Below are 23287 nucleotides of genomic sequence, written 5' to 3'. Positions count from 1 at the left end.
TTTTCAGCCTCCCGATGGGAAAGAGGCGTTGTCATGCCTTCTTCACGACTGTGTTGGTGTGTCTGGACCATGTTAATTCCTGAGTGCTGTGGAAACCGAGGAACTTAATGCTCTCGACACGCACCACTACAGCCCCATCGATGTGGAAGTGGGCGTGCTCAGCCCTCTGTGTCCGGTAGGCCAAGATCAGCTCCTTTGTCTTGCTGACGTTGAGGGAGAGGTTGTTGTCCTGGCACCACACTGCCAGGTCACTGACCTCCTCTCTATAGGCGGTCTCATTGTCATCAGGCCTACCAGGCCTACCACAGTCAGCAAACTTAATGATGGTGTTGGAGTTGTGCGTGGTCACGCAGTCGTGGGTGAACAGGGAGTACAGGAGGGGACTAAGCACGCACCCCTGAAGGGCCCCGTGTTGAGGGCAAGCGCAGCGGATGTGTTGTTACCTACCCTCACCACCTGGGGGCGGCCCGTCAGGAAGTCCAGGATCCAGTTGCAGAGGGAGGTGTTTAGTCCCAGGGTCCTGAGCTTAGTGATGAGCTTGGTGGGCACTATGATGTTGAACGCTGAGCTGTAGTCAATGAACAGCATTCTCACATAGGTGTTCCTGTTGTCCAGGTGGGAGAGGGCAGTGTGGAGTGCATTAGAGATTGCAGCATCTGTGGATCTGTTGGGGCGGTACGTGAATTGGAATGGGTCCAGGGTGTCTGGGAGGATGGTGTTGATGTGAGCCATGACCTTTCCAAGCATTTCATAGCTACAGATGTGAATGCTACAGGGCCATAGTTATTTAGACAGGTTACCTTGGCATTCTTGGGCACAGGGACTATGGAGGTCTACTTGAAACATGTAGGTATTACGCACTGGGTCAGGGAGAGGTTGAAAATGTCAGTGAAGACACCCGCCAGCTGGTCAGCGCATGCCTAGAGTACGCGTCCTTGTAATCCGTCTGGCCCTGCGGCCTTGTGAATGGTAACCTGTTTAAAGGTCCTACTCACATTGGCTACGGAGTGCCAGATCACACAGTCATCCGGAACTGCTGCTGATCTCATGCATGGTTCAATGTTGCTTGCCTTGAAGCGAGCATAAAAGGCATTTAGCTCATCTGGTAGGCTCGTGCCACTGGGCAGCTCGCGGCTGGGTTTCCCTTTGTAATCCGTGATAGTTTGCAAGCCCTGCCACATCAGAAGAGCGTCACAGCCGGCGTAGTAGGATTCAATCTTAGTACTGTATTGACGCTTTGCTTGTTTGATGGCTCGTCAGAGGTCGTAGCGGGATTTCTTATAAGCGTCCGGATTAGTGTCCTGTTCCTTGAAAGCGGCAGCCCTGTCCTTTAGCTCAGTGCGGATGTTGCCTGTAATCCATGGCTTTTGGTTGGGATATGTACAGTACATACGGTCACTGTGGGGACGACGTCGTCGATGCACTTATTAATGAAACCGGTGACAGATGTGCTAAACTCCTCAATGTTATCAGATGAATCCCGGAACATATTCCAGTCTGTAGTAGTCCACTAAATCAATGTGGTGTGGCATGCATATTACACCCCATGTTGAAATGTGTGGTATTACCTGAGATGGAGTATACAGAGAGTTTTCTGGGGTGCAGCACAGCCAGATGAAGAAGATCTGAACACCTGCAGAGAAGATCATTCAATCACTGCGAAGAACAGATGTCCAAAATTGCCAATGAAAACATACAGGACAAGGGCCAGGGAGTCAACCCTGGCCCTAAATTTGTATTTTAAGGGCAACTGCTACTTCAAGCACAAGTTGTGAATGGATAAATATAATACACATAGGAAAAATGTAAATTTGTTTGATGTAAATCTATGGTTTGCACATGTGTTCTACAGCTTTGCGGAGGAACACGTCGGTCATCAACCCTGCTGTAATGTTTACAGAGGAAAAACAACTGAAAACGAAGCCGGGTGATTTCTTCTTTCCTCAAAACCACAGCGTCCACTGTCGATTAGAAAATATTTCACCATCTCCCGCCCCACTGCTCTAGAGACAATATTTACAATGTGTTTCTCCATTTAGGGAACACTCAATGGTCATTAAAAATGCTAACCGAAACCAGCTTCCCCAAAACATACAGTAACATAAAATGCAAACAAACAGATGAAGGAATCCTTTGACTCATACATCCCCTTTGTGGGAAAAACTTTTGGAAAAGTGCCCGCCTTTTCCCGGAAGCCTGTCTCTCCAGGAGGTCCCTGTGCACCCAGGAATGTACCACCGTGATGACATATCCCAACATTCCCGTCTTCCCTCACCATTCCTCCCTTTCTCTCCATCCTTCTCCTCCCATCCCCCTCTTTCTCCTCTTACTTGAATACTTTTGGCCATGGGAAGAGCAGAGGGAGCAATGGTGGTTTCAGTCTAGCGCTTGACATTTTTGTTCAAAATATTTGAGTATTTACTCAACCTGTATTTAGCAAGTTAAAGTCCTTGAGAACAAAATTTCCTTTAACAACATCTTGAAATGGGACCCTGGGGTGTCTCCAACTATGTGCCGTTAACTTGGTGGTTAGGCTAAAGTAGTGGGCCCAGCCAAGTTTGAGACTAGGTGGTTGATATGGTATGATAAATCACATGGAGAGAGCTGAACTCATGACATGGTGGTCAGGATGTACTGGAAGCAGATTCAGACAATAATAAAGTTGCAGTCAATGCCAAGGTTCATGAACTCCATTCATGTCTATTCAGTGGATAACCAAACGCCATGACAGCAACTACCTCTTGACTTTGTGGTACAGGGGATTTCACAGCCTGACAGTATGACTAGGGTCAGGAGTTCACGACGGTGTCATGACTAGGGTCAGCAAAGTCATGTGATCAGGAGAAACCCTTGGCCCTACTTATGACTGAATTATGTACATGAAACTAATGTGTGTTTAGGAAGCAACAGGAAAAGCCATTGACTCCCAACACGTGACATCATCATTCCTGTGTGACTCTAGTCCTTCGGCAGTGATGTAGGACAATGAGGGTAGAGAGTTCCATTCGTGAGGTGGTACTTCATGTTGTAAGCAGGGCTATGTTTAGTTAATGCCATGATTGCCCATTTGACCTGCAATTCCAGGCCACACTTCTGGGTGCCAGAGAGGGGGGAGGAGAAAAGGCATTATTAACACGATGACTGAGTGATTGCTTAGAGTCAGTGAGAGCATCATTAGCATCCATCCCAGAGGAGTAGGTGTGTGTAGCATACTATTTGAGCAGTGGGTGCGTGTGCCCTGGTACTTACGAGACAAACTTGCCCACTTCAACCTGGATGACGGGGTCTCTGAGCTGCACCTCCAGTAGCTGGCTGTCTGCCGGGCTGGGCTCTCCAGGCTTGGCAGGGTGGGGGGAGAAGATCCGCAGCATGCCCATGTAGCTGCCCACCACTATCTTATCTACAGGAGAGAGGACAGACACACTGCATACTTATGTTTTTGTACATTGTATTTTCTAATGTCTCATATTGCTCCCTTCATTGTACACTGATTGTACAAATCATTATGAACAGCTGCTCTTTCCATGACAGACTGACCAGGTGAAAGCTATGATCCCTTATTGATGTCACTTGTTAAAGCCATTCCAATCAGTGTAGATGAAGGGGAGGAGACAGGTTAAAGAAGGATTTTGAAGCATTGAGACATGGATTGTGAATGTGTGAATGCGCAATACAAAATATTTAATTGCCTTTGAACAGGGTATGGTAGTAGGTGCCAGGCGCACTGGTTTGTGTCAAGAACTGCAACACTGTGGGTTTTTCACGCTCAACAGTTTCCCGTGTGTATCAAGAATGGTCCACTACCCAAAGGACATCCAGTCAACTTGACACAACTGTGGGAAGCATTGGAGTCAACATGGGCAAGCATCCCTGTGGAACGCTTTCGACACCTTGTAGAGTCCATGCCCTGATGAATTGAGGCTGTGCTGAGGGCAAAAAGGGGGGGTGCAACTCAATATTAGGAAGGTGTTTTTAATGTGTTTGTACACTCAGTGTATGTGCTATGTATCAAGAAGGCAAATTGAATGTTTTAAACATGGTAATAAAGATCCAGGAAATCAAGTCAATGAACAAATCTGATTTGTGCATGTAAATAAGACTATGGTACCAGGGGTACTTTCACTCTCATTGTTTTTTTGGGGTCTATTAGTGAACAGTGTCTTTGTAGTGCAGAGTGCAGTCAGACACACCACCACCCCACACGTTCTCACCATGTCCGCTGCCGCTGTTGTCCACATCTCCGACACACAGGCATCCCTGGTCAAACTCTTCCCCCTCGCCCAGCACCGTGGCCCACCAATCACGTGCCTTGAACAGAGACATGCTACTGCAGAGGAGACACACAGACACACATAAAGACACAGACAGAGACAAACACACAGAGGGTCATATCGCCGCTCTAGTGGACACCATACACATAACACTGCTTTTCAGTCTTCCACACGTGACCAGCAGGCTGACTGACACTCATCGATACACTTCTTCATCTCCTCTCCTTCATTTAAAAATAATGGACAGGTGAAAGCAATATGGCTGATACCTGCTGTTTGTCTATCCCACTTGGAACCAAATGGAAGGATGAAACGATTGGAAGAGTTGGCATTCATGTATACCACCTAGTCCCTTGTATGGCATGATCTGTCTAATCCTACTTTAACTCACTCTAAGCCTCATGGGTGCCAGCCTCAGATTTGCAGTGCTTTATCAAGCTAGCTTGTGTGTGTGTCTAGTAATTCACTGATCATTTGCTTTTATTGTAGGGGATTAGCGCCTACCTCTTACAGTAGACCTATATAGGCTACATGCTGATGTTTCTTTGACTCCAGGACCCAGAGGGAGGTTTGGACAGTGGTCTATGTGTGACACTGACAGTAAGACTGTTACACTAGCCAATGACAGCTGAGTCACATGACCAGGGATTGTATCAGGGCGTGGGCCAAGCAGCTTTCCTAATTGCCAACTGCTGAGCAGGTGGAATGGACAGCTAATCCATAGAGAGAGAGAAAATTAGAGAATCCCCCTCCCTCTACACCAAGACCATATATACGACTAAAATGACAGCCTTATTATTTCGATTTTGAAAGGTTATACAAGTGGAATATTATAGGCCTATAGCTTGTAGCCTTATACCACCTGCCCACGAGACTATCATGGCCAAGACTTTTCAGCAGCCCCTTTTCATCTACTTAACAGACAGCAAAACACAGCCAGCATTCGACAATCATCCACATCATAATTCAACATTATCCAGGTGTGCCATGCATATCAGCAGAGCTCTAGATTCCATTTCATTAGCGGTGCATAGAATGATTTTCACATAACCAGCTAGATCTAACCTTAGTAACGTTATCTAGTTAGCAACTTCAACATGCATAATCTGTTGATAAAACTTGCTAGCTAGTAGGGGTTGCGTGCAAGCATTGTCCATGTGTTGAACTATTGTTATGAACAGAACAAAAACAAACTAAACTGGACGACTTGCATGATTCTCTATAGGTAACAAGCAAGCGGTAGCAAGCTAGCCACCCAGGAAACACCTCGAGCTAGTTAGCTGGCTAATTAGCGCTGGCTGTGCTTGTGCATGGCTTGGAGGCTAACAAGCGTCTAGTTTCAACATTCCAGCGACATTCCCAAATTCTAAACGTGCCTCTCTTACCTCTGACAAGACGAACCTGTATGTAAACGTATGGGGTTCGCAGTTCAGATAAAAATCACATTTTGAGTGTGCCTCATCAACTTGCTTGAAGCCATCTCCCTGTTGTCATAGCAGTGACACTAACTATAGACTCGAGTACTTGCGCGCATGATCAGAAACTCACAGATTTATGGGAAACTGAGTTTTTATTCTGCGCAGACGTTCTTGTCTGGTGCACGAGACTACAAATGTTCAGGTAAGAGCAGGTAAAATGATCTGAATCTAATCACGTGATTGCACATTACATTTTACTAAAATATGTTCGATATGAAATGCAAAATATATAAAAGTGTTTTTTCTAATAACGGTTCATTGCTTATATATATATTATATATATATATACACACACCCATATGTTTGAGGCACATTTCTTATTTCTCGTGTTTTTTTTCCTCTAGTATTACATTGTTATTGCATTGTTGGGTTTTGAGTTTGCAAGAAAGGCATTTCACTGTACTTGTGCATGTGACATTAAAACGTGATGATAATATAGCAATTGAATGGCACAGCCAATCTTATTCCAAGGTCCATGGAATGAAAACTGTATTCTAACCATAGATTTGCAACCAATTTCTCAATAATATGTTGCCTTGTGCATCTTGGAACTCACTCAGGGATTTCTTGTATATCCGTAATGTTTCACACGTTAGTCTTTATTACAATAATTTGTCTCTCAGTCATTCGGTTCCGTATTTTTAGTAAAAGTAGGGCTCGTCCGGGATTTGAACCCGGGACCTCTCGCACCCTAAGCGAGAATCATACCCCTAGACCAACGAGCCATGTGGATGAATAAGGACAAAGCCCAGCACTAGAATGCCACGTATGTATGGATTTTGCAGACATGTTTTTGTAACCAACTACAGTGAAAACTTCACATTTATTTGGACTTTGTCGTCATCTAGAGGTCCATTTTAGTATTACAGCTTGGTTTCAACCACAATCTCCACACAACCTTGATTATACAGTTGAACAGAGAACCCCTATTTGTTATTTGACAAGTTTTATTGACATGTTTTCCCCCCTGTACTTTAGACGAATTCAAAGTTAAGAAAAGGCAACATGCAGGTGTAGTAGCACATTTAAAACGCTAACATTTTAAATATAACGTCAACAAACATGTGCAAGACAAAACTGAGAAACTTAAAAGGGGGTGGAGAAACAGTTCAAAGCTTGAGGTAGTTAAAATTTGAACCACAAAAAAAAAAAAAAGGTCAATGGGTGTGGATAAAAGGCCAAACTAAACAAAATATGAGTCTTATTGAATGTCGCTGATCCACAGACAATGCTTTACCCAGCGGTGTTCTCTTGTAATGTACTGCCTATTGAGTAGGCTACTTTTCCTCTGTGTAATGACTTCTTTGGTAGTGCTTTATTTTACACTATATCATTCATAAAGAGCTTACACTAACAGTAATACCCCACAACTAACTTAGAAAAATCTTTAGCACCACTATTTACTACTCTTATTGCAACTGTCGTTGACAATTTTGTTTAAATTCTTGATATAAGCACCATAGGGTATCTATTATAACCATGCAGTCTATTTAAATGGCACATCAAATGTGCAGTGCTAGTACTCCTGTAAAATAAAGTGCTACTTTGCAGTGTGGCTACCGTAGCAAAGTCCCCATGTGAAAAAACTCATAATGGAGGTGTATACATGGCTTTTCTTGTGTAAGACAGAATCCATTACTACATCCTTAAAACAACTGATAATATTCATACCAATGTCTGTGAGTGTATGGTTCACCCATAGACAGGTTAGTTATTTTTTCAGACCTACATTGATTCCTGTAACCAAACTGTTGCACAATGCAAGATGACATAGTGTGGTGAAATGCATGCTAGGACTGTTTCAAAGACGTCGCTGTGTTCTTGTGTGGATGCTCGGTTTATGATTTGCAAGCTTTGTACACTGATACAAGTACAATATCACAAATATTATTAATAACAATAATGTGCAAATTATAAAAGAGTTTGTTCGCATGTCTTTTTTTTGGTTGCTATTCATTTTTTGTTATGGGGTGGAGGATGTTGACAAGATTGCAGACAGACATAGACACAAACAAAGACTGATGCTGTGTACATTAAAATAGTTCATTCAGAGAAGAATAAATGTCTTCATAAAAAGGTGAAAGGCGCGTCCATGGAGCTAGTGTCTGCCGAGAGGCTGTGAGTCGGTGGCGGGGGGGGGCCAGTAACATCCGTCTGGGGGTCGGTTCCTTTTCCATGGGTTTGGGGAAGCGTGTCAGTATGATATGGAGGGGGGGAGGAGTTATAGAATCTTCTGAAGGATGGAATTGGGCACTTCTAGAGTCTCGTCCTTTACCAGGACGATGTCATAAGAGTCCAGATATTTCGCCAAACGCTCCTCCACCTGCCAGGGAAGAGAGAAGAGTTACTACGCAGATTGGCGCACACACAGCACATACATCACTATAGTCACATCTTAAGACTATTAATATCCAGCAATTTAGCTGGTGATGGGAGCAGATAGAGTTGCTGACTGGCGATTTAGGTGTGAGGTGTCGGGCACCTTGTCGTTGAGGAAGCCGATCTTGAGGATGTTCTCCACATTGGGCACACCGTCAGCCATGTTGAGGTCGCCTAACGAGTCTCCCAGCAGCACGATGTTGCAGTTGTCCTTCACCTGTTTGAAGTACTCTGTGTTGCGCAGGGCGCCGTCGTGCTTGTTGAAACATGGATCAGCTCTCCCTTGAAGCCCCTCAGCTCGCCCTGAGAGAAGAAAAATACTAGAGTTTAAATGGAACTGAGCCAACTGATGCTAATGCAATGCATACACCCAGGTAGAACCATTGCTTTATTATCAGCTTTATCAACACTCAGAAACTCAGGCCTATCCTCAGCATGTACCAAGTTCTCCTCGAGGGACAGGGGGGGACTTACATTCTCGTCGAAGTCCATAAAGTTGGAGACCACCTTGACGTTGGGGTGGTAGACCCCTGCCTGGTGGATGATCTCCTCCAGGACGTCTCCCAGACCCGCTGAGAAGATGAACACGGGCACGTTGTGCTGCTGGAGCCGGTCAAAGAACTGCTCATAGCCCTCCCTGTAGGACAGACATGTAAGCATTAAAACTACCAATAGACCTCTCTGTAGGACAGACATACAGCTTATATGAATGAAAACTATTCACAGACAAATATTAACAAATTATACTGTACATACACAGCTAGACACATACTATTTCGTAGAGCTTGTGTTCATGAAGAGGCAATAACAGCCACTCTGGCTCAACTAGTGTCATGGGCTGCTTTCTGTAATTATTTCAAATTTTTCTATCAGGTCTTACCTCAGGCAGGCGTCCGAGTCTCTCACCACCTCGGAGAGTTTGTCCTTTTGTAGCCTCTGTTCCACCAGTAATGTGTGGGACTTAAAATACCTGTCAACACACACACAGACTGTGCCTTAGTGAGAGCAATTGTGTGTGTGTGTGTGTGTGTGTGTGTGTGTGTGTGTGCGCTTCTACTCACCATTCTACCATAAATGGATACTTCTCCTCCATTGTTAGATGGGGGTCGATCTCTATGGGGTAATATGTGTTCTTAAGCTCCAGTAACTAAAAGACAGACGGAAAATCAATTAGCATTAACACATATGCTAGTACATTTATGCTTTTGTGACACCTACAAATACTATTAAGCAATATCAAAGTAACATCATAAACAAACCTTCGTCCTACAATCTTCGGTGACAAGCTTGCAGTTGTCAATGATATCTATGTGGAGAGAAGGACTTTGGTCAGACTGATAGGCAGGTAACTTATTCAGAATCCCAGTGAATGTTGAGCTGGTTTTATGTTGTACTTACTATGACACGTGGGGCAGCGTTTGCCGTTGACTGCGAACCGGCTTAATGTCATGTCAAAGTCAGTGATGATCTAAAGACAAACCAGGAGAGCCATAGAGGGGAGTCAGCGATAACTCTGTGGTCATCCTACTGTCACCACAGGGTGTCACTGTTCATCCAATACAAACAGCCCATTTCTCTTTGCACACCCTTCCCCTCTTACTGTACCTGTAGTTTGGAGGCTCCACCCTTGATCATGCCACAGATGATCTGTTCCACGCGCTCTGGATCCCTCATGTGGACCGTGTTCTTTCTCAAACTCTGGCATCTGAGAGATGGAGAGCGCGAAAGACACGAAAGAGATCGTCAAGTATGCTTCTAATATACAGTACCAGCCAACCTTTGCCTTGATGACAGCTTTGCACACTCTTGCCATTCTCTCAACCAGCTTCATGAGGTAGTCACCTGGAATGCATTTCAATTAACAGGTGTGCCTTGTTAAATGTTAATTTGTGAAATGTCTTTCCTTCTTAATGCGTTTGAGCCAATTAGTTGTGTTGTGACAAGGTAGGGGGTATACAGAGGATAGCCCTATTTGGTAAAATACCAAGTCCATATTATGGCAAGAACAGCTCAAATAAGCAAAGAGAAACGACAGTCCATCATTACTTTAAGACATGAAGGTCAGTCAATACAGAACATTTCAAGAACTTTGAAAGTTCAGTCACAAAAACCATCAAGCGCTATGATGAAACTGGCTCTCATGAGGACCGCCTCAGGAAAGGAAGACCCAGATGTTCCAAGATGGCGTAGCAGTGTGGTCGTGTACTCTGTAGTGTGTCCGTGTAAATAGCCTGTTTTTTGCTTTTTTTGTCTTTTTCGTATATATTTCCCTATCACACTTTTCATCCATCTACTAAATATACTTTCCTGCAACCCGCCTCACTCAATGTGGAACGGATTCTATTTTTACTTACCTTTTATCATCTAGAATCTCCAGTTGAACTATTAGTTCTAATTATACCTTTCGCACTAGCTACCGCGATTTGCTGTTGGCACCACGCCCCGACCAGTTAGCCTTGAGCTAGCCTCGAGCCAGGCCCATATCCCGGCTATCTACCTCGGTCTACCGGACGGGAATAGCCAGCTGACTAGCTACTTGCTATTAGCCACCGTTAGCGGTTTTTCACCATTGTCCGTGGCCTGCACTACCTACCAGCCAGCTCTAGCCTGGACTATTATCGGCCAGTCTGCACTGTCTGCACAGCGCGTTATCGACCCAGAACATATCGGATTTTCTGCCGGAATCACTGAATCACTGGACCTTTAACACCAGATCATCGCAACTAGCTAGCTGCAACCGAATGGATGTTGTTGTTGGCTAATCAGCCTTGAGCTAGCCTCGAGTCAGGCCCATCTCCCGGCTATCTACCTCTCTGTCAACCGGACGGGACCTCCTAGTGTCGACACGGAGCCCCGCCGATACATCACGACTGGTCTGTGGCTTCAACAGGCTTCCCGTTGCGACGACCACGAAGATCCATCTGCTAGCCCCGGCCCGCTAGCACACGCAATTCAACAGCCGTGCTTCTTGCTCGCCTGTGCTGTAGCACCAATTCGAACTGCTCTCGGACTCACATATTGCTGTTTCACTGGACCTTATGATCACTCAGCTGCACAGCTGATGCTTTCTGGACTGTTCCTTTACACGGTACCCTGTCCTGTTTATCTGTTTAGCCTCAGCCCAAACTTTAATCGCCATTACCAGTTGTTGTCTTAGCTCTCTCGAATAACACCTGTGATTGCGTTATGCCTCTCTCCCATGTCAATATGCCTTGCCTATTGCTGTTCCAGTTACTGCTTATTATACACTTTCACTGTAGAGCCCCAAGTCCCTCTAAAACTGCCTCAAATAGCTCCTTTGTTCCACCCCCATACACGCGGAGACCGGCTCAAATCGGTGCCTCCAGTGATGCCATCTCTTTCATTGTTACCCAACGCTTAGGTTTACCTCCTCTGTACTCATATTCTTCCATATCCTTGTCTGTACATAATGCCCCGAATCTATTCTACAACGCCCAGAAATCTGCCCCTTTTATTCTCTGTACCCAACGCACTAAAAGACCAGTTCTTAAAGCCTTTAGCCGTATCCTTATTCTAGTCCTCCTCTGGTGATGTAGAGGTTAACCCAGGCCCTGCAGCCCCCAGTATCCCTCCTACTCCCCAGGCGCTATCATTTGTTGACTTCTGTAACCGTAAAAGCCTTGGTTTTTTGCATGTTAACATCAGAAGCCTCCTCCCTAAGTTTGAGTTATTCACTGCGTTAGCACACTCCGCCAACCCTGATGTTCTAGCAGTGTCTGAATCCTGGTTTAGGAAGGCCACCAAAAATTCAGAAAATGTCCATCCCCAACTACAACATTTTCCGTCTAGATAGAACTGCCAAAGGGCGTGGAGTTGCAATCTACTGTAGAGATAGCCTGCAGAGCTCTATCATACTATCCAGATCTGTGCCCAAACAGTTTGAGCTCCTACTTCTAAAAATCCACCTTTCCAGAAATAAGTCTCACTGTTGCCTGCTTGCTACAGACCCCCCTCAGCCCCCAGCTGTGCCCTGGACACCATATGTGAATTGATTGCCCCCCATCTATCCTGCTTGGTGACCTAAACTGGGATATGCTTAACACCCCGGCCATCCAAACTAGATGCCCTCAATCTCACACAAATTATCAAGGAACCTACCAGGTACAACCCTAAATCCGTAAACATGGGCACCCTCATAGATATCATCCTGACTAACTTACCCTCTAAATACACCTCCGCTGTCTTCAACCAGGATCTCAGCGATCACTGCCTTTTTGCCTGCGTCCGTAACAGGTCCGCGGTCAAACGACCACCCCTCATCACTGTCAAACGCTCCCTAAAACACTTTAGCGAGCAGGCCTTCCTAATTGACCTGGCCCAGGTATCCTGGAGGGATATCGATCTCATTCCGTCAGTAGAGGATGCCTGGTTGTTCTTTAAACGTGCTTTCCTCTCAATCTTAAATAAGCATGCCCCATTCAAAAAATTCAGAACTAACAACAGATATAGCCCCTGGTTCTCCTCAGACTTGACTGCCCTTGACCAGCACAAAAACATCCTGTGGCGTACTGCATTAGCATCGAATGGCCCCCGCGATATGCAACCTTTCAGGGAAGTTAGGAACCAATATACACAAGCACCCTCCGCTGCAACTTGCCCATGCCCCCCCCGCTTCTCCTTCACACAAATTCAGACAGCTGATGTTCTGAAAGAGCTGAAAAATCTGGACCCCTACAAATCATCTGGGCTAGACAATCTGGACCCTTTCTTTCTAAAATTAGCCGCCAAAATTGTCGCAACCCCTATTACTAGCCCTCTCTTTCGTAACGTCTGAGATACCCAGAGATTGGAAAGCTGCCGCGGTCATCCCCCTCTTCAAAGGGGGTGACACTCTATATCCAAACTGTTACAGACCTATATCCATCCTGCCCTTCGAAAGTTTTTGAAGGCCAAGTTAACAAAACAGATCACCGACCATTTCGAATCATGGGTGCACCTCAGCCATGCTCAAGGTCCTAAACTATATTATAACCGCGATCGATAATAGACAGTACTGTGCAGCCGTCTTCATTGACCTAGCCAAGGCTTTCGACTGTCAACCACCGCATTCTTATTGGCAGACTAAATAGCCTTGGTTTCTAAAATGACTGCCTTGACTGGTTCACCAACTACTTCTCAGATACAGTTCAATGTGTCAAATCGGAGGGCCTGTTGTCTGGACCTATGGCAGTCTCTATGGGGGTGCCACAGGGTTCAATTCTCGGGCCGACCCTTTTCTCTGTGTATATCAATGATGTCGCTCTTGCTGCTGGTGACTCTCAGATCCACCTCTACGCAGACGACACCACTTTGTATACATCTGGCCCTACATTGGACACTGTGTTAACAAACCTCCAAACAAGCTTCAATGCCATACAACACTCCTTCCGTAGCCTCCAACTGCTTTTAAAACACTAGTAAAACTAAATGCATGCTCTTCAATCGAACGCTGCTGGCACCCGCCCACCCGACTAGAATCACTACTCTCGGCGGGTCTGACCTAGAGTATGTGGACCACTACAAATACCTAGGTGTCTGGTTAGACTGTAAACTCTCCTTCCAGACTCACATTAAGCATCTCCAATCCAAAGTTAAATATCCTACCGATCCTTGACTTAGGCGCTGTCATTTACAAAATAGCCTCCAACACTCTACTCAGCAAATTGGATGTAGTCTATCACAGTGCCATCCGTTTTGTCACCGAAGCCCCATATACTACCCACCACTGTGACCTGTACGCTCTTGTTGGCTGGTCCTCACTACATATTTGTTGCCAAACCCACTGGCTCCAGGTCATCTATAAATCACTGCTAGGCAAATCCCCGTCTTATCTTAGCTCATTGGTCACCATAGCTACATCCACCTGTAGTATGCGCTCCAGCAGGTATTTCTCACTGGTCATCCCCAAAGCCAACACCTCCTTTAGCTGCCATTCCTTCCAGTTCTCTGCTGCCAATGACTGGAATGAACTGCAAAAATCTCTGAAGCTGGAGACTCTTATCTCCCTCACTAACTTTAAGCATCAGTTGTCAGAGCACCTTACCGATCACTGCACCTGTACACAGACCATCTGAAATTAGCCCACCCAACTACCTCATCCCCATATTGTTATTTATTTTGCTCATTTGCACCCCAGTATCTCTATTTGCACATCATCTCTTGCACATCTATCATTCCAGTGTTAATACAAAATTGTAATTATTTTGCACTATGGCCTATTTATTGCCTTACCTCCATAACTTGCTACATTTGCACACACTGTATATATATATTTTTTCTGTTGTATTTTTGACTTTGTTTTGTTTACCCCATATGTAACTCTGTTGTTTTTAAATCGCACTGCTTTGCTTTATCTTGGACAGGTGGCAGTTGTAAATGAGAACTTGTTCTCAACTGGCTTACCTGGTTAAATAATGGTGAAATAAAAATGAAAAGTTACCTCTGCTGCAGAGGATAAGTTCATTAGAGTTACCAGCCTCAGAAATTGCAGCCCAAATAAATGCTTCTCAGAGTTCAAGTAACAGACACATCTCAACATCAACTGTTCAGAGGAGACTGTGTGAATCAGGCCTTCATGGTTGAATTGCTGCAAAGAAACCACTACTAAAGGACACCAATAAGAAGAAGAGACTTGTTTGGGCCAAGAAACACAAGCAATGGATATTAGACCGGTGGAAATGTGTCCTTTGGTCTGGAGTCCATATTTGAGATTTTTGGTTCCAACCGCCGTGTTTTTGTGAGAAGCGGTGTAGGTGAACGGATGATCTCCGCATGTGTATTTCCCAAAGTAAAGCATGGAGGAGGTGGTGTGATGGTGTGGGGGTGCTTTGCTGGTGACACGGTCTGTGATTTATTTAAAATTCAAGGCACACTTAACCAGCATGGCTACCACAGCATTCTGCAGCGATACGCCATCCCATCTGGTTTGGGCTTAGTGGGACTATCATTTGTTTTTCAACAGGACAATGACCCAATACACCTCCAGGCTGTGCAAGGGCTATTTTACCAAGAAGGAGAGTGATGGAGTGCTGCATCAGATGACCTGGCCTCCACAATCCCCCGACCTCAACCTAATTGAGATGGTTTGGGATGAGTTGGACCGCAGAGTGAAGGAAAAACAGGCAACAAGTGGTCAGCATGTGGAACTCCTTCAAAATGGTTGGAAAAGCATTCCAGGTGAAGCTGGTTGAGAGAATGCCAAGAGTGTGCAAAGCTGTCATCAAGGCAAAGGGTGGCTATTTGAAGAATCTCAAATATATTTTGATTTGTTTAACACTTTATTGGTTACTACATGATTCCATATGTGTTATTTCATAGTTTTTATGTCTTCACTATTATTCTATAATGTAGAAAATAGTACAAATAAATGAGTAGGTGTGTCCAAACTTTTGACTGGTACTGTATTTCTACAAGTAGCATGTTACACCCATCACTGAATTGATAATAGACATTTCAAATCAATCATTGAAAAGAATGCCCCTCTGGAGGGAGGGGAGGAGGACTCAAAAATAAAAAATAAAGTGTTGAGGTTAACTTGGGTTGTGCCTATGGTTAGTATTTGGTGGGGCGGGGTCGAGTTTAAAAGAGCACCATAATTTTTTTGGGCCAAGGTAGCCAGGAGTAGACAAACTGGATATCACAACACCCCCCTCCCCTTGTGCCCCAGCCCCCCATGGAACAGCTGATGTTAGGGATCCTCCTTCCTGACATAACTGACCACCACACAAACAAGCCCCAGGCCAGGAGGGGGGAGGAGACCTGAAACAAACAACTTCCAGGGCTGCAGACACCAATATTTTCTATTGACTCTTAGCTACGTGACTTGGTGATCTCACTACAGTATTAGGCTAATGATCAGGCAATGAACTAGGTTCAGGTGGAGAAGTGAGAGAGACAGACAGATCTATAGCTCAGTTGAAGGCCTGTTGACATGTCAGGGCAGGAATGCAACGAACCATGAATACTACCTCCAGCTGGTGTGTGTGCACACCCCTTTCTCCCCTTGAGTGTATTTTTAAGGTTGCTAATAAAGCCCAACCTTGACTGAAGGGGGGATGGAGCTGGGGATTGGGGGTGTAAACTAGATACCTGGGGATTCCTTCACCAGAGTGTGTTTGAGTTTTGAAATAGCCCACACCCCATGAACAAACAACTGTACACACACACCCATCAAAATGGTATGCAATAGTGTAGCAAGACTGTTCTGTGGTATCAGTGGGAGTGTCCAAGGTTATGACCAGGGATGTGGGTTGAAGTTTGGAACCCCTTCACCCCACCCCTTCTTACAACCCTCTCACTACACTTTATGTAATAGACTGGGGCTCCGGGCTCCTTTAAGTCTTCCAAAACAGATTTAGATCCCTGATCCATGGAACAGAACAACCTCACCTTTGGTACATTTGAGTTGTTTACGCAATGTCATGTGTCACAATGTCTTCTAATAAACACCGTTCCAGATACAAAGGCTACATTGACAACATTCTTCGGTCTTAAAAACACGAGACTACACCTTTAGATCTAATATTCAAGAATGAGTTACAAACTTAGCAGAATCCACACACTAATAGCTCCGAATACCAGTCATACCTATTTACAACTATCAATTATTAACACACCCTCCTCTGATTATATTTTACAGTATAGACTACATAATATTCCATGAATTCTCATCTTCTTCCATGCATTCAGTACATCCTTTCTCCGACACATGAACGTGACCCTCCAGAGCGATTTGTAGCTGGTGCTAACAGCAGGGCTCTGACCAACAACACACACACACGCTTACCTTTTCCTCTGGTCTTGTGCAAAAAAGTGAAGGGAGTGAAGAAAAGGTTCTCTGTCAGCAGAGGGCTTATATAGGCAACGCAACTGAGGGGGCGTCACCCAAAATAGATTTGATCAGATAATCCCTCCCCGTTATAAGAGGCCAGTGACGCACTGACACAAACACAGCTTCAACTTACATGTCATAAACACACAAAGATTAAATTATATCCTAACACACCACAAGATTAAATTAATCAGGACACACAAAGATTAAATTAACATGCCATAAACACACAGGGGACACAAAGATTAAATTAACATGCCATAAACACACAGACACACAAAGATTAAATTAACATGTCATAACACACACAGGACACACAAAGATTAAATTAACATGCCATAAACACACAGGACACACAAAGATTAAATTAACATGTCATAACACACACACACACACACACGGCCAGTAGATGAGAGATGACAGGGAATAGCCCCATGGCAGTAGTTTACCTTTGACCTCTGACCCTGGCCCCTCAGCTTTTAAAAGAGGTACTGTAACTGGAATCCATTTCAAATCACATGATGCAACAGAAACAGCCCTCCTACTTCTCTGGATTATTGCCAGGCCAGGGACGAAACACTGAGGTGCATTTCTCCACCAACGCTGAGCACACACATTTCAAGACCCCTCCCCTGCCCAACACGGTGTGTGTGTGGCTATGGAATGCCCAGGGTCAAAGGGTCATGGTTCAGCCACTTTGCTCTCCACCAATGAGAAGCCATCTGAGTTTTTTTTCTGTAGGTTATATGCCTGTATAACCAGTTAGCAAGTCGGAAGTTTCAGAGTTTCCTAGTTCTGACTAGCATGTGAATGTGGCAATATCTAAGAGCTCTGTCACAGTCAGTCATTACTTAGGCCTAGCACATAGCATGCTAGGACAAGAGAAACCCTACCTCAGCTGCAGGGTCTCATACCACCTTTCAATAGGCCTAACTAGGGCACAGAGTCCCAATCAAACTTCACCAAAATGAGACTACATACACACACCTATCCAATCAACATTGATCAAATAACTAGACAACGCAAGGGCTGGCCAATCATATTCAGGTCTGCATTTTCTCTACCATGGTGACCATTGGGTTTCTGACACTGGTATCATTTGTAGGTGAGAAATCCAATCTCTCTCCTCCCAAGCCTTGGGGCAGTAGGCTAAAACAGATACACTTAGAAGACTGCTGTATAAGACATAAAAACAACAAGGATATACAAAAACAGGTTCCACCCAATCTAAAATGTTTTTTCCCCCCATAAATAGGCTTACATTTTCTACAATCATTGGGAAAGCTGTCACACATCAGGTGCTGAAAGGGAGTCCATTGGCGATTCTGCCTCACCCGAAAAAAAATAAAACTAGGGGAAACACCATTTAAAACCCATTGTCAGTTTTGGTACTTTTTCAACATCCGTGAAAGTGCTGGCTCAACATTCCTTTCTACAGCGGAGCGCGTCTCGTCCTCACACCCCAGCCTTGTTCACTAAAGTCAAAGGTTATAGAGGACATAGTGCTAGAGCAGAGTATGCGGGTTGGAGTTAATTCGTAGTAGTCTGCATTCAGACTACTATCAGCCATTGTGCAACAACAGAGTGGAAGAGGTGCTTTGAGGCATTTGGCTAGAGATAACAATAGGGCTATGCATGTCCATTTACCTGAGCCTTTGTGACAGCATTATGCCTACACAGATATAGGGAAGAGTGGTTCTCTGGGGTGAATCAGTCAATGTAAGATAATCTACTGAACATTTCTCCAGCAAATGTAAATACAAGACCTACTATGGGGAACAAGGGCAGAAGATAAATAAATACTTTAATAAGGGCTGCAAGGGCATGCTGCTGACAATGTTTTAGTTCATGAGTTTTGACTTTGAGCCAAAATTGTAACTTTGCAGCACATCCAATCATTTGAAGTGGTTCCTGGTTGTCAGGAACAGCATTCTGATAAGCTGCGTGTGCTGCTCTGTGATAACAGCAGGGCTGTGGTTAGGCCCTATTTAGTTTGGCAAAGTATCTTCCACATTACCACAGAACATTTCATCATAGCTTAATAACATTCTCATTAGAATGCGTTTCTCTTAAAACTTCTAGTGCCCACTGAAAAACCTAAAACAGTATTTGCTCTTACTGGCTCTGGGCAGGAGTAGAAATTGTCCTATTAGAAGTCTTCCCCATTGAGAGAAAGTGTATAAGAGAAACAGAGACAGACAAATCCCCTTGGCCCTATACTCCACTCCACCTCATAAATATGAATAAGTAATTAGACAGTAAAGTGGACAGTGTCTGCTGTAAGAGCTCTTCAGCTAACAGTATCACCACAGCACAGGCCCGCTCTGTCTTAGATAAACTCCCTCTCTGCAAAGGAGGAAGGTTGTAACTCTGTTGCCCCTGGTTAAGCCTGCCATGACACAGGAGAGGCCAGAGAGAACATTTCTGTGACCTCAGGCCTAACAAGGCCACTTATCCAGCAATATACGCCTGTACTCTGTATTGTGTTGTTCACCCTTCCTTGGACTATTTAGGTCTAGACTTTGTTGAGTGACTTAACCACTGTGTGGTGGTGATTCCCTATGAAAAGCCACTGGCACAGGAGAGAGCTGTCCATAACACATCCACAAAAATCTGCTTTCCAAACGTTACTCTTTTTGGGTGAAGTTCCCATTTATTGCGCATATAAAATATAAATAGCTCCAATACACATATTCCTATACAAAAGGTGCAGAGAGATGCATGCTATAAGCTGTATCTGTGATACAGTAAGAACTGTATGCGCTCTCCTCTCACCTGTGCTAACCCTTCCTGGTAACCTGTGCTACCTATATACACACACACCGTGACCTGTGACCAACATATAGTGCCCTCTAGTGTACAAAACAAGTAAAACTGACCCATGACAGAAAACATATACACAACACATAAACAGGCCAAACCGGCTCCTACACACTGTATAGGCCTAACCATAATGTAAAGACACTGGTTCTATGCTGGAGTCAAAGTAATACTTTTAAAGTAATATTGAAAGCTTTGTAGTAGTAAGATCATGAACGAACGTTTTGGGGAAACTTCACACAACATAATACTAGTACATGGTGTAACAATATTTTTCTAAAATATCTACATAGATCAAACTGAAAAATATGTCCAATATGAAGTAAAGCGCTGAGCAAGACTGTCTATTGCCAATTTCCCCATGGAGAAAGTGGAGTGAAGTGTTTAATTTGCTTGAGAGCAAGCATGAAGCGTTCCAAATGTTGTTCTTGCCTGCCATCTAGTGGCCAATGAGGTTCAATACATGAGACCATTTCCATCCCAAACTCCAACCATGTTGTAGAGTAGATGCATATCATTGACCCCAACAGGACACCACTGTGGGCTGGGACATCAGGCTACATGCGCACGCTTGCTTCAATCTGGATACTTTGGAGTGTATGTGTGTGTTGCAACAGTTGAGCCATCATCAAATGCATATGTCCTTCCCATGCTGGGGACAATGTAATGAAAAGCAGAGAGCAAAGTTTGCCTAAATAGAACCCCAGTCAGACAGTAGGGAATAGAGCAGCCAACAGGTCATTCCTGGAATTAGTTTGGTGTGACTGAATGGGTCAACACGCTAAATTTCATGCCCACCCATAGGCCTACTATCTAGGTTCTGTGAAACAGAATACCAAAAGGTATCTTCAGGATTAGAATATAGAGAATAGACATACACTGAGTACAACTTTCTAATATTGAGTTGTACCCCCTTTTGCCCTCAAAACAGCCTCAATTTGTCAGGGCATGGACTCTACAAGGTGTGAAAAGTGTTCCACACAGATGCTGGCCCATGTTGACTCCAATGCTTCCCACAGTTGTGTCAAGTTGGCTGGATGTCCTTTGGGTCGTGGACCATTCTTGATATACACAGGAAATTGTTGAGCATGGACAACCCAGCAGCATTGCAGTTTTTGACACAAACCGGTGCGCCTGGCACCTACTACCATACCCTCGTTCAAAGGTACTTAAATATTTTGTCTTGCCCATTCACCCTCTGAATGGCACACATACACAATCCATGTCTCAAGGCTTAAAGATCCTTCTTTAACCCATCCCCTCCCCTTAATCTACACTGATTGAAGTGGATTTAACAAGTGACTGAACTTGTTTGATAGACAGACTGTAATTTGGCTTCACAACTTGTTTAGTTGTTGTCATTTTGGACAGGGGACTCGAGGGTAGAGCAGAGGGGACTCTGCATTGTTTGCATAACTCTGAAACAAACCATTGTACCAACATCCTCTCAACAAAAAGATTAGGACAATAGGACTAGCTGACAAACAGCGTCAGTTTACTGTCATGTCACGATTTTGGACAGCTTTTCGTGACACCACGATAGCTATGTAGCAAATAATGACCTCTAAACCACCCTTGCTATTTCTACGAACATCCGGGGACTGCGCAATGCACGCATGAGCATGAATAGCACGCGCGAGTCCACTCACCATCTCGATGATCTTCGTTTTCTTTCCCGCTCTCTTCTTCTTGGCGAACATGTACTGGGCGAGAACCACACCACCGAATAGGGCACATACACTGGCACTGGCCGCCGCACCGACTTTTACCACGGCAGTCTTGTCCATGGTTGTGCCGCTCCTAACAAACGACCCTAGTCCTTTCTCGAACATAGTCCCTCCCTCGAGTCGATTGGCGGCTGCGCTGTGGCTGCGGCTGTAACTGACGTACGTACGTACATGTACCCTCCTGCCGCTACCACTGGGGGAGAAAGTGGGGGGGTGATGTGCATTTATACCAACATTTTTTTAATCATCCAGGGGTATTTAACCAAACGGACCCAAATATTTGATATAATTGTGTTGGTAATGCATAGAGTAAAATGCTATAATTAAGAAATGTATACACATTTTCAGTTTCAGTTACATGGAAACGAGCCCCAACAAAACAGATTAAGTAATAAGAATACATTACATTTGTCATTACAATGAATTACATTAGTCATTTCTATAGCCCAATAATATGATAGGGTGCGTGCGTGTCTGCCTGTATTATGCAATATTTTAGTCTGCATTTCAGATATTGTATGAAGAAAAAGATTTACCAACATAACCAATGATGCGTGTTTTACACAAGAAGGACTAATCAATTACAATGAAAATTGCTCCCATCTGCTGCCAAATTGACCACAATACCGATCGCGCGCTAGACAGCGGGAGCATCTCAATTGTATCCTCATCGCGTTCTCTCTTTTCGCCTCCTTCTCCCTTCTCAAAGCCCATTGGAGGTCAGAGGGGAAAGACCTCTGGCTTTCTCATCCAAAGGGGTTTGAGGAGGCGAGGATATATATTCTCTAACGTTAGCAAGCTCGTGACTTGAAAAGAGGCAAGGGGAAGTCAAAAATGTTTGTTGATGCTGTACCACAATTTGTAAGCTGTTGAAATACTAGCCATATCTATAACCAGGTTTCCATCCAACCATTTCATGCGGATGAATTACCTGCTTCATGAAAAAAGTCACGACCGGGCTGATGGAAATAGGATATGCCCGTACAATAAATGTTGAACTAAATGCCGACAGACAATTTGTTCGTTCGAAATGGTGGGCTCTTTTTGTGTCGGTAAAATTAATTGTGTGAGAAATTGCGGTGGACATCTCTTTATGCGCAAATATTCATATAATAACCATCATATCGAAGTAAACTTGGAGTCACGCGATTATATGTTGTTTGGTCCCACTACGACTCGGGAAACCTACAGTTTATTAGGCTACAGATTAAATAAATTATGATGAATTTCACAGGGTGGTGAAAGTGCATGTGATGAGCTTGACGCTCCTTTCCAATAAAAATCGAGGGATCTTATTCTGGTGACATAATGATCGATGCGGCTGCCGTTTGACAATAAAAAATATCACTCTATCCATAATAATCTCATAATGTAGGTAGCCTACCCGCAGCTGTTGAGCAGTTGGCTAAAGTGCTCGTGCCAAGACCAGGGTGGGCACATTTGCTATTACGCAACAGTTGTTCTGACAAAACTATCAATAGAATTTAACCGATTATATTTTTCATTCGGTACATGGACATTTTACAATAAACGTTTTTATGTGCACTACGTCATCACGCACAGGCTTTTAGCCGCAATAAATCCGTTTGATGGAAACATCTCTGGTGGGAAAATGCGCATATTATTTTATACAGATTTTAGAATATTATCATTAAAATCTGTCGCAAGTTGGATGGAAACCTAGCTTGTGACTAAAAAAGAAGACGTTTTACAATCGATCAATTGTATCTCGCCGATTGTAAAACGTATTCTATTTTTAGTCATAGATATGGCTATTGAAAT

General features: G+C 44.2%; 2 protein-coding genes and 1 non-coding gene across 7 annotated transcripts in view; all 3 read right to left on the bottom strand.

Moving 5' to 3' along the window:
• Positions 1–5786, bottom strand: part of bbs9 (Bardet-Biedl syndrome 9) — a gene marked incomplete at its 3' end in the record, with an annotated part of 46251 nt that extends 40465 nt beyond the window's left edge. For 4 of the 5 annotated variants that reach the window (XM_045208724.1, XM_045208726.1, XM_045208727.1 and 1 more), the window contains 4 exon segments: positions 1569–1633; positions 3250–3400; positions 4212–4327; positions 5657–5786. In XM_045208724.1, the coding sequence (XP_045064659.1) occupies positions 1569–1633; positions 3250–3400; positions 4212–4323 (328 nt within the window). 5 annotated transcript variants of the gene reach the window in all.
• A 541-nt stretch (positions 5787–6327) lies between these two features.
• Positions 6328–21651, bottom strand: nt5c3a (5'-nucleotidase, cytosolic IIIA). Its single transcript, XM_045208729.1, is given in 11 exon segments — positions 6328–8072; positions 8232–8392; positions 8395–8431; positions 8603–8765; positions 9009–9098; positions 9190–9275; positions 9388–9434; positions 9527–9596; positions 9734–9817; positions 9819–9833; positions 21428–21651. Coding segments are annotated over 11 exon segments (1038 nt in total). The 5' UTR covers positions 21611–21651; the 3' UTR covers positions 6328–7970.
• Positions 6403–6474, bottom strand: trnap-agg. The gene has a single exon. It is a non-coding gene; the product is annotated as a tRNA-Pro (tRNA).
• Positions 21652–23287: the final 1636 nt, after the last annotated feature.

This window comes from Coregonus clupeaformis, chromosome 28, assembly GCF_020615455.1.
Source record: "Coregonus clupeaformis isolate EN_2021a chromosome 28, ASM2061545v1, whole genome shotgun sequence".
NCBI classification, from domain to species: domain Eukaryota; kingdom Metazoa; phylum Chordata; class Actinopteri; order Salmoniformes; family Salmonidae; genus Coregonus; species Coregonus clupeaformis.
Note: the sequence above shows the minus strand (reverse complement) of the source record. Positions and strands in the feature narration are given on the sequence as shown.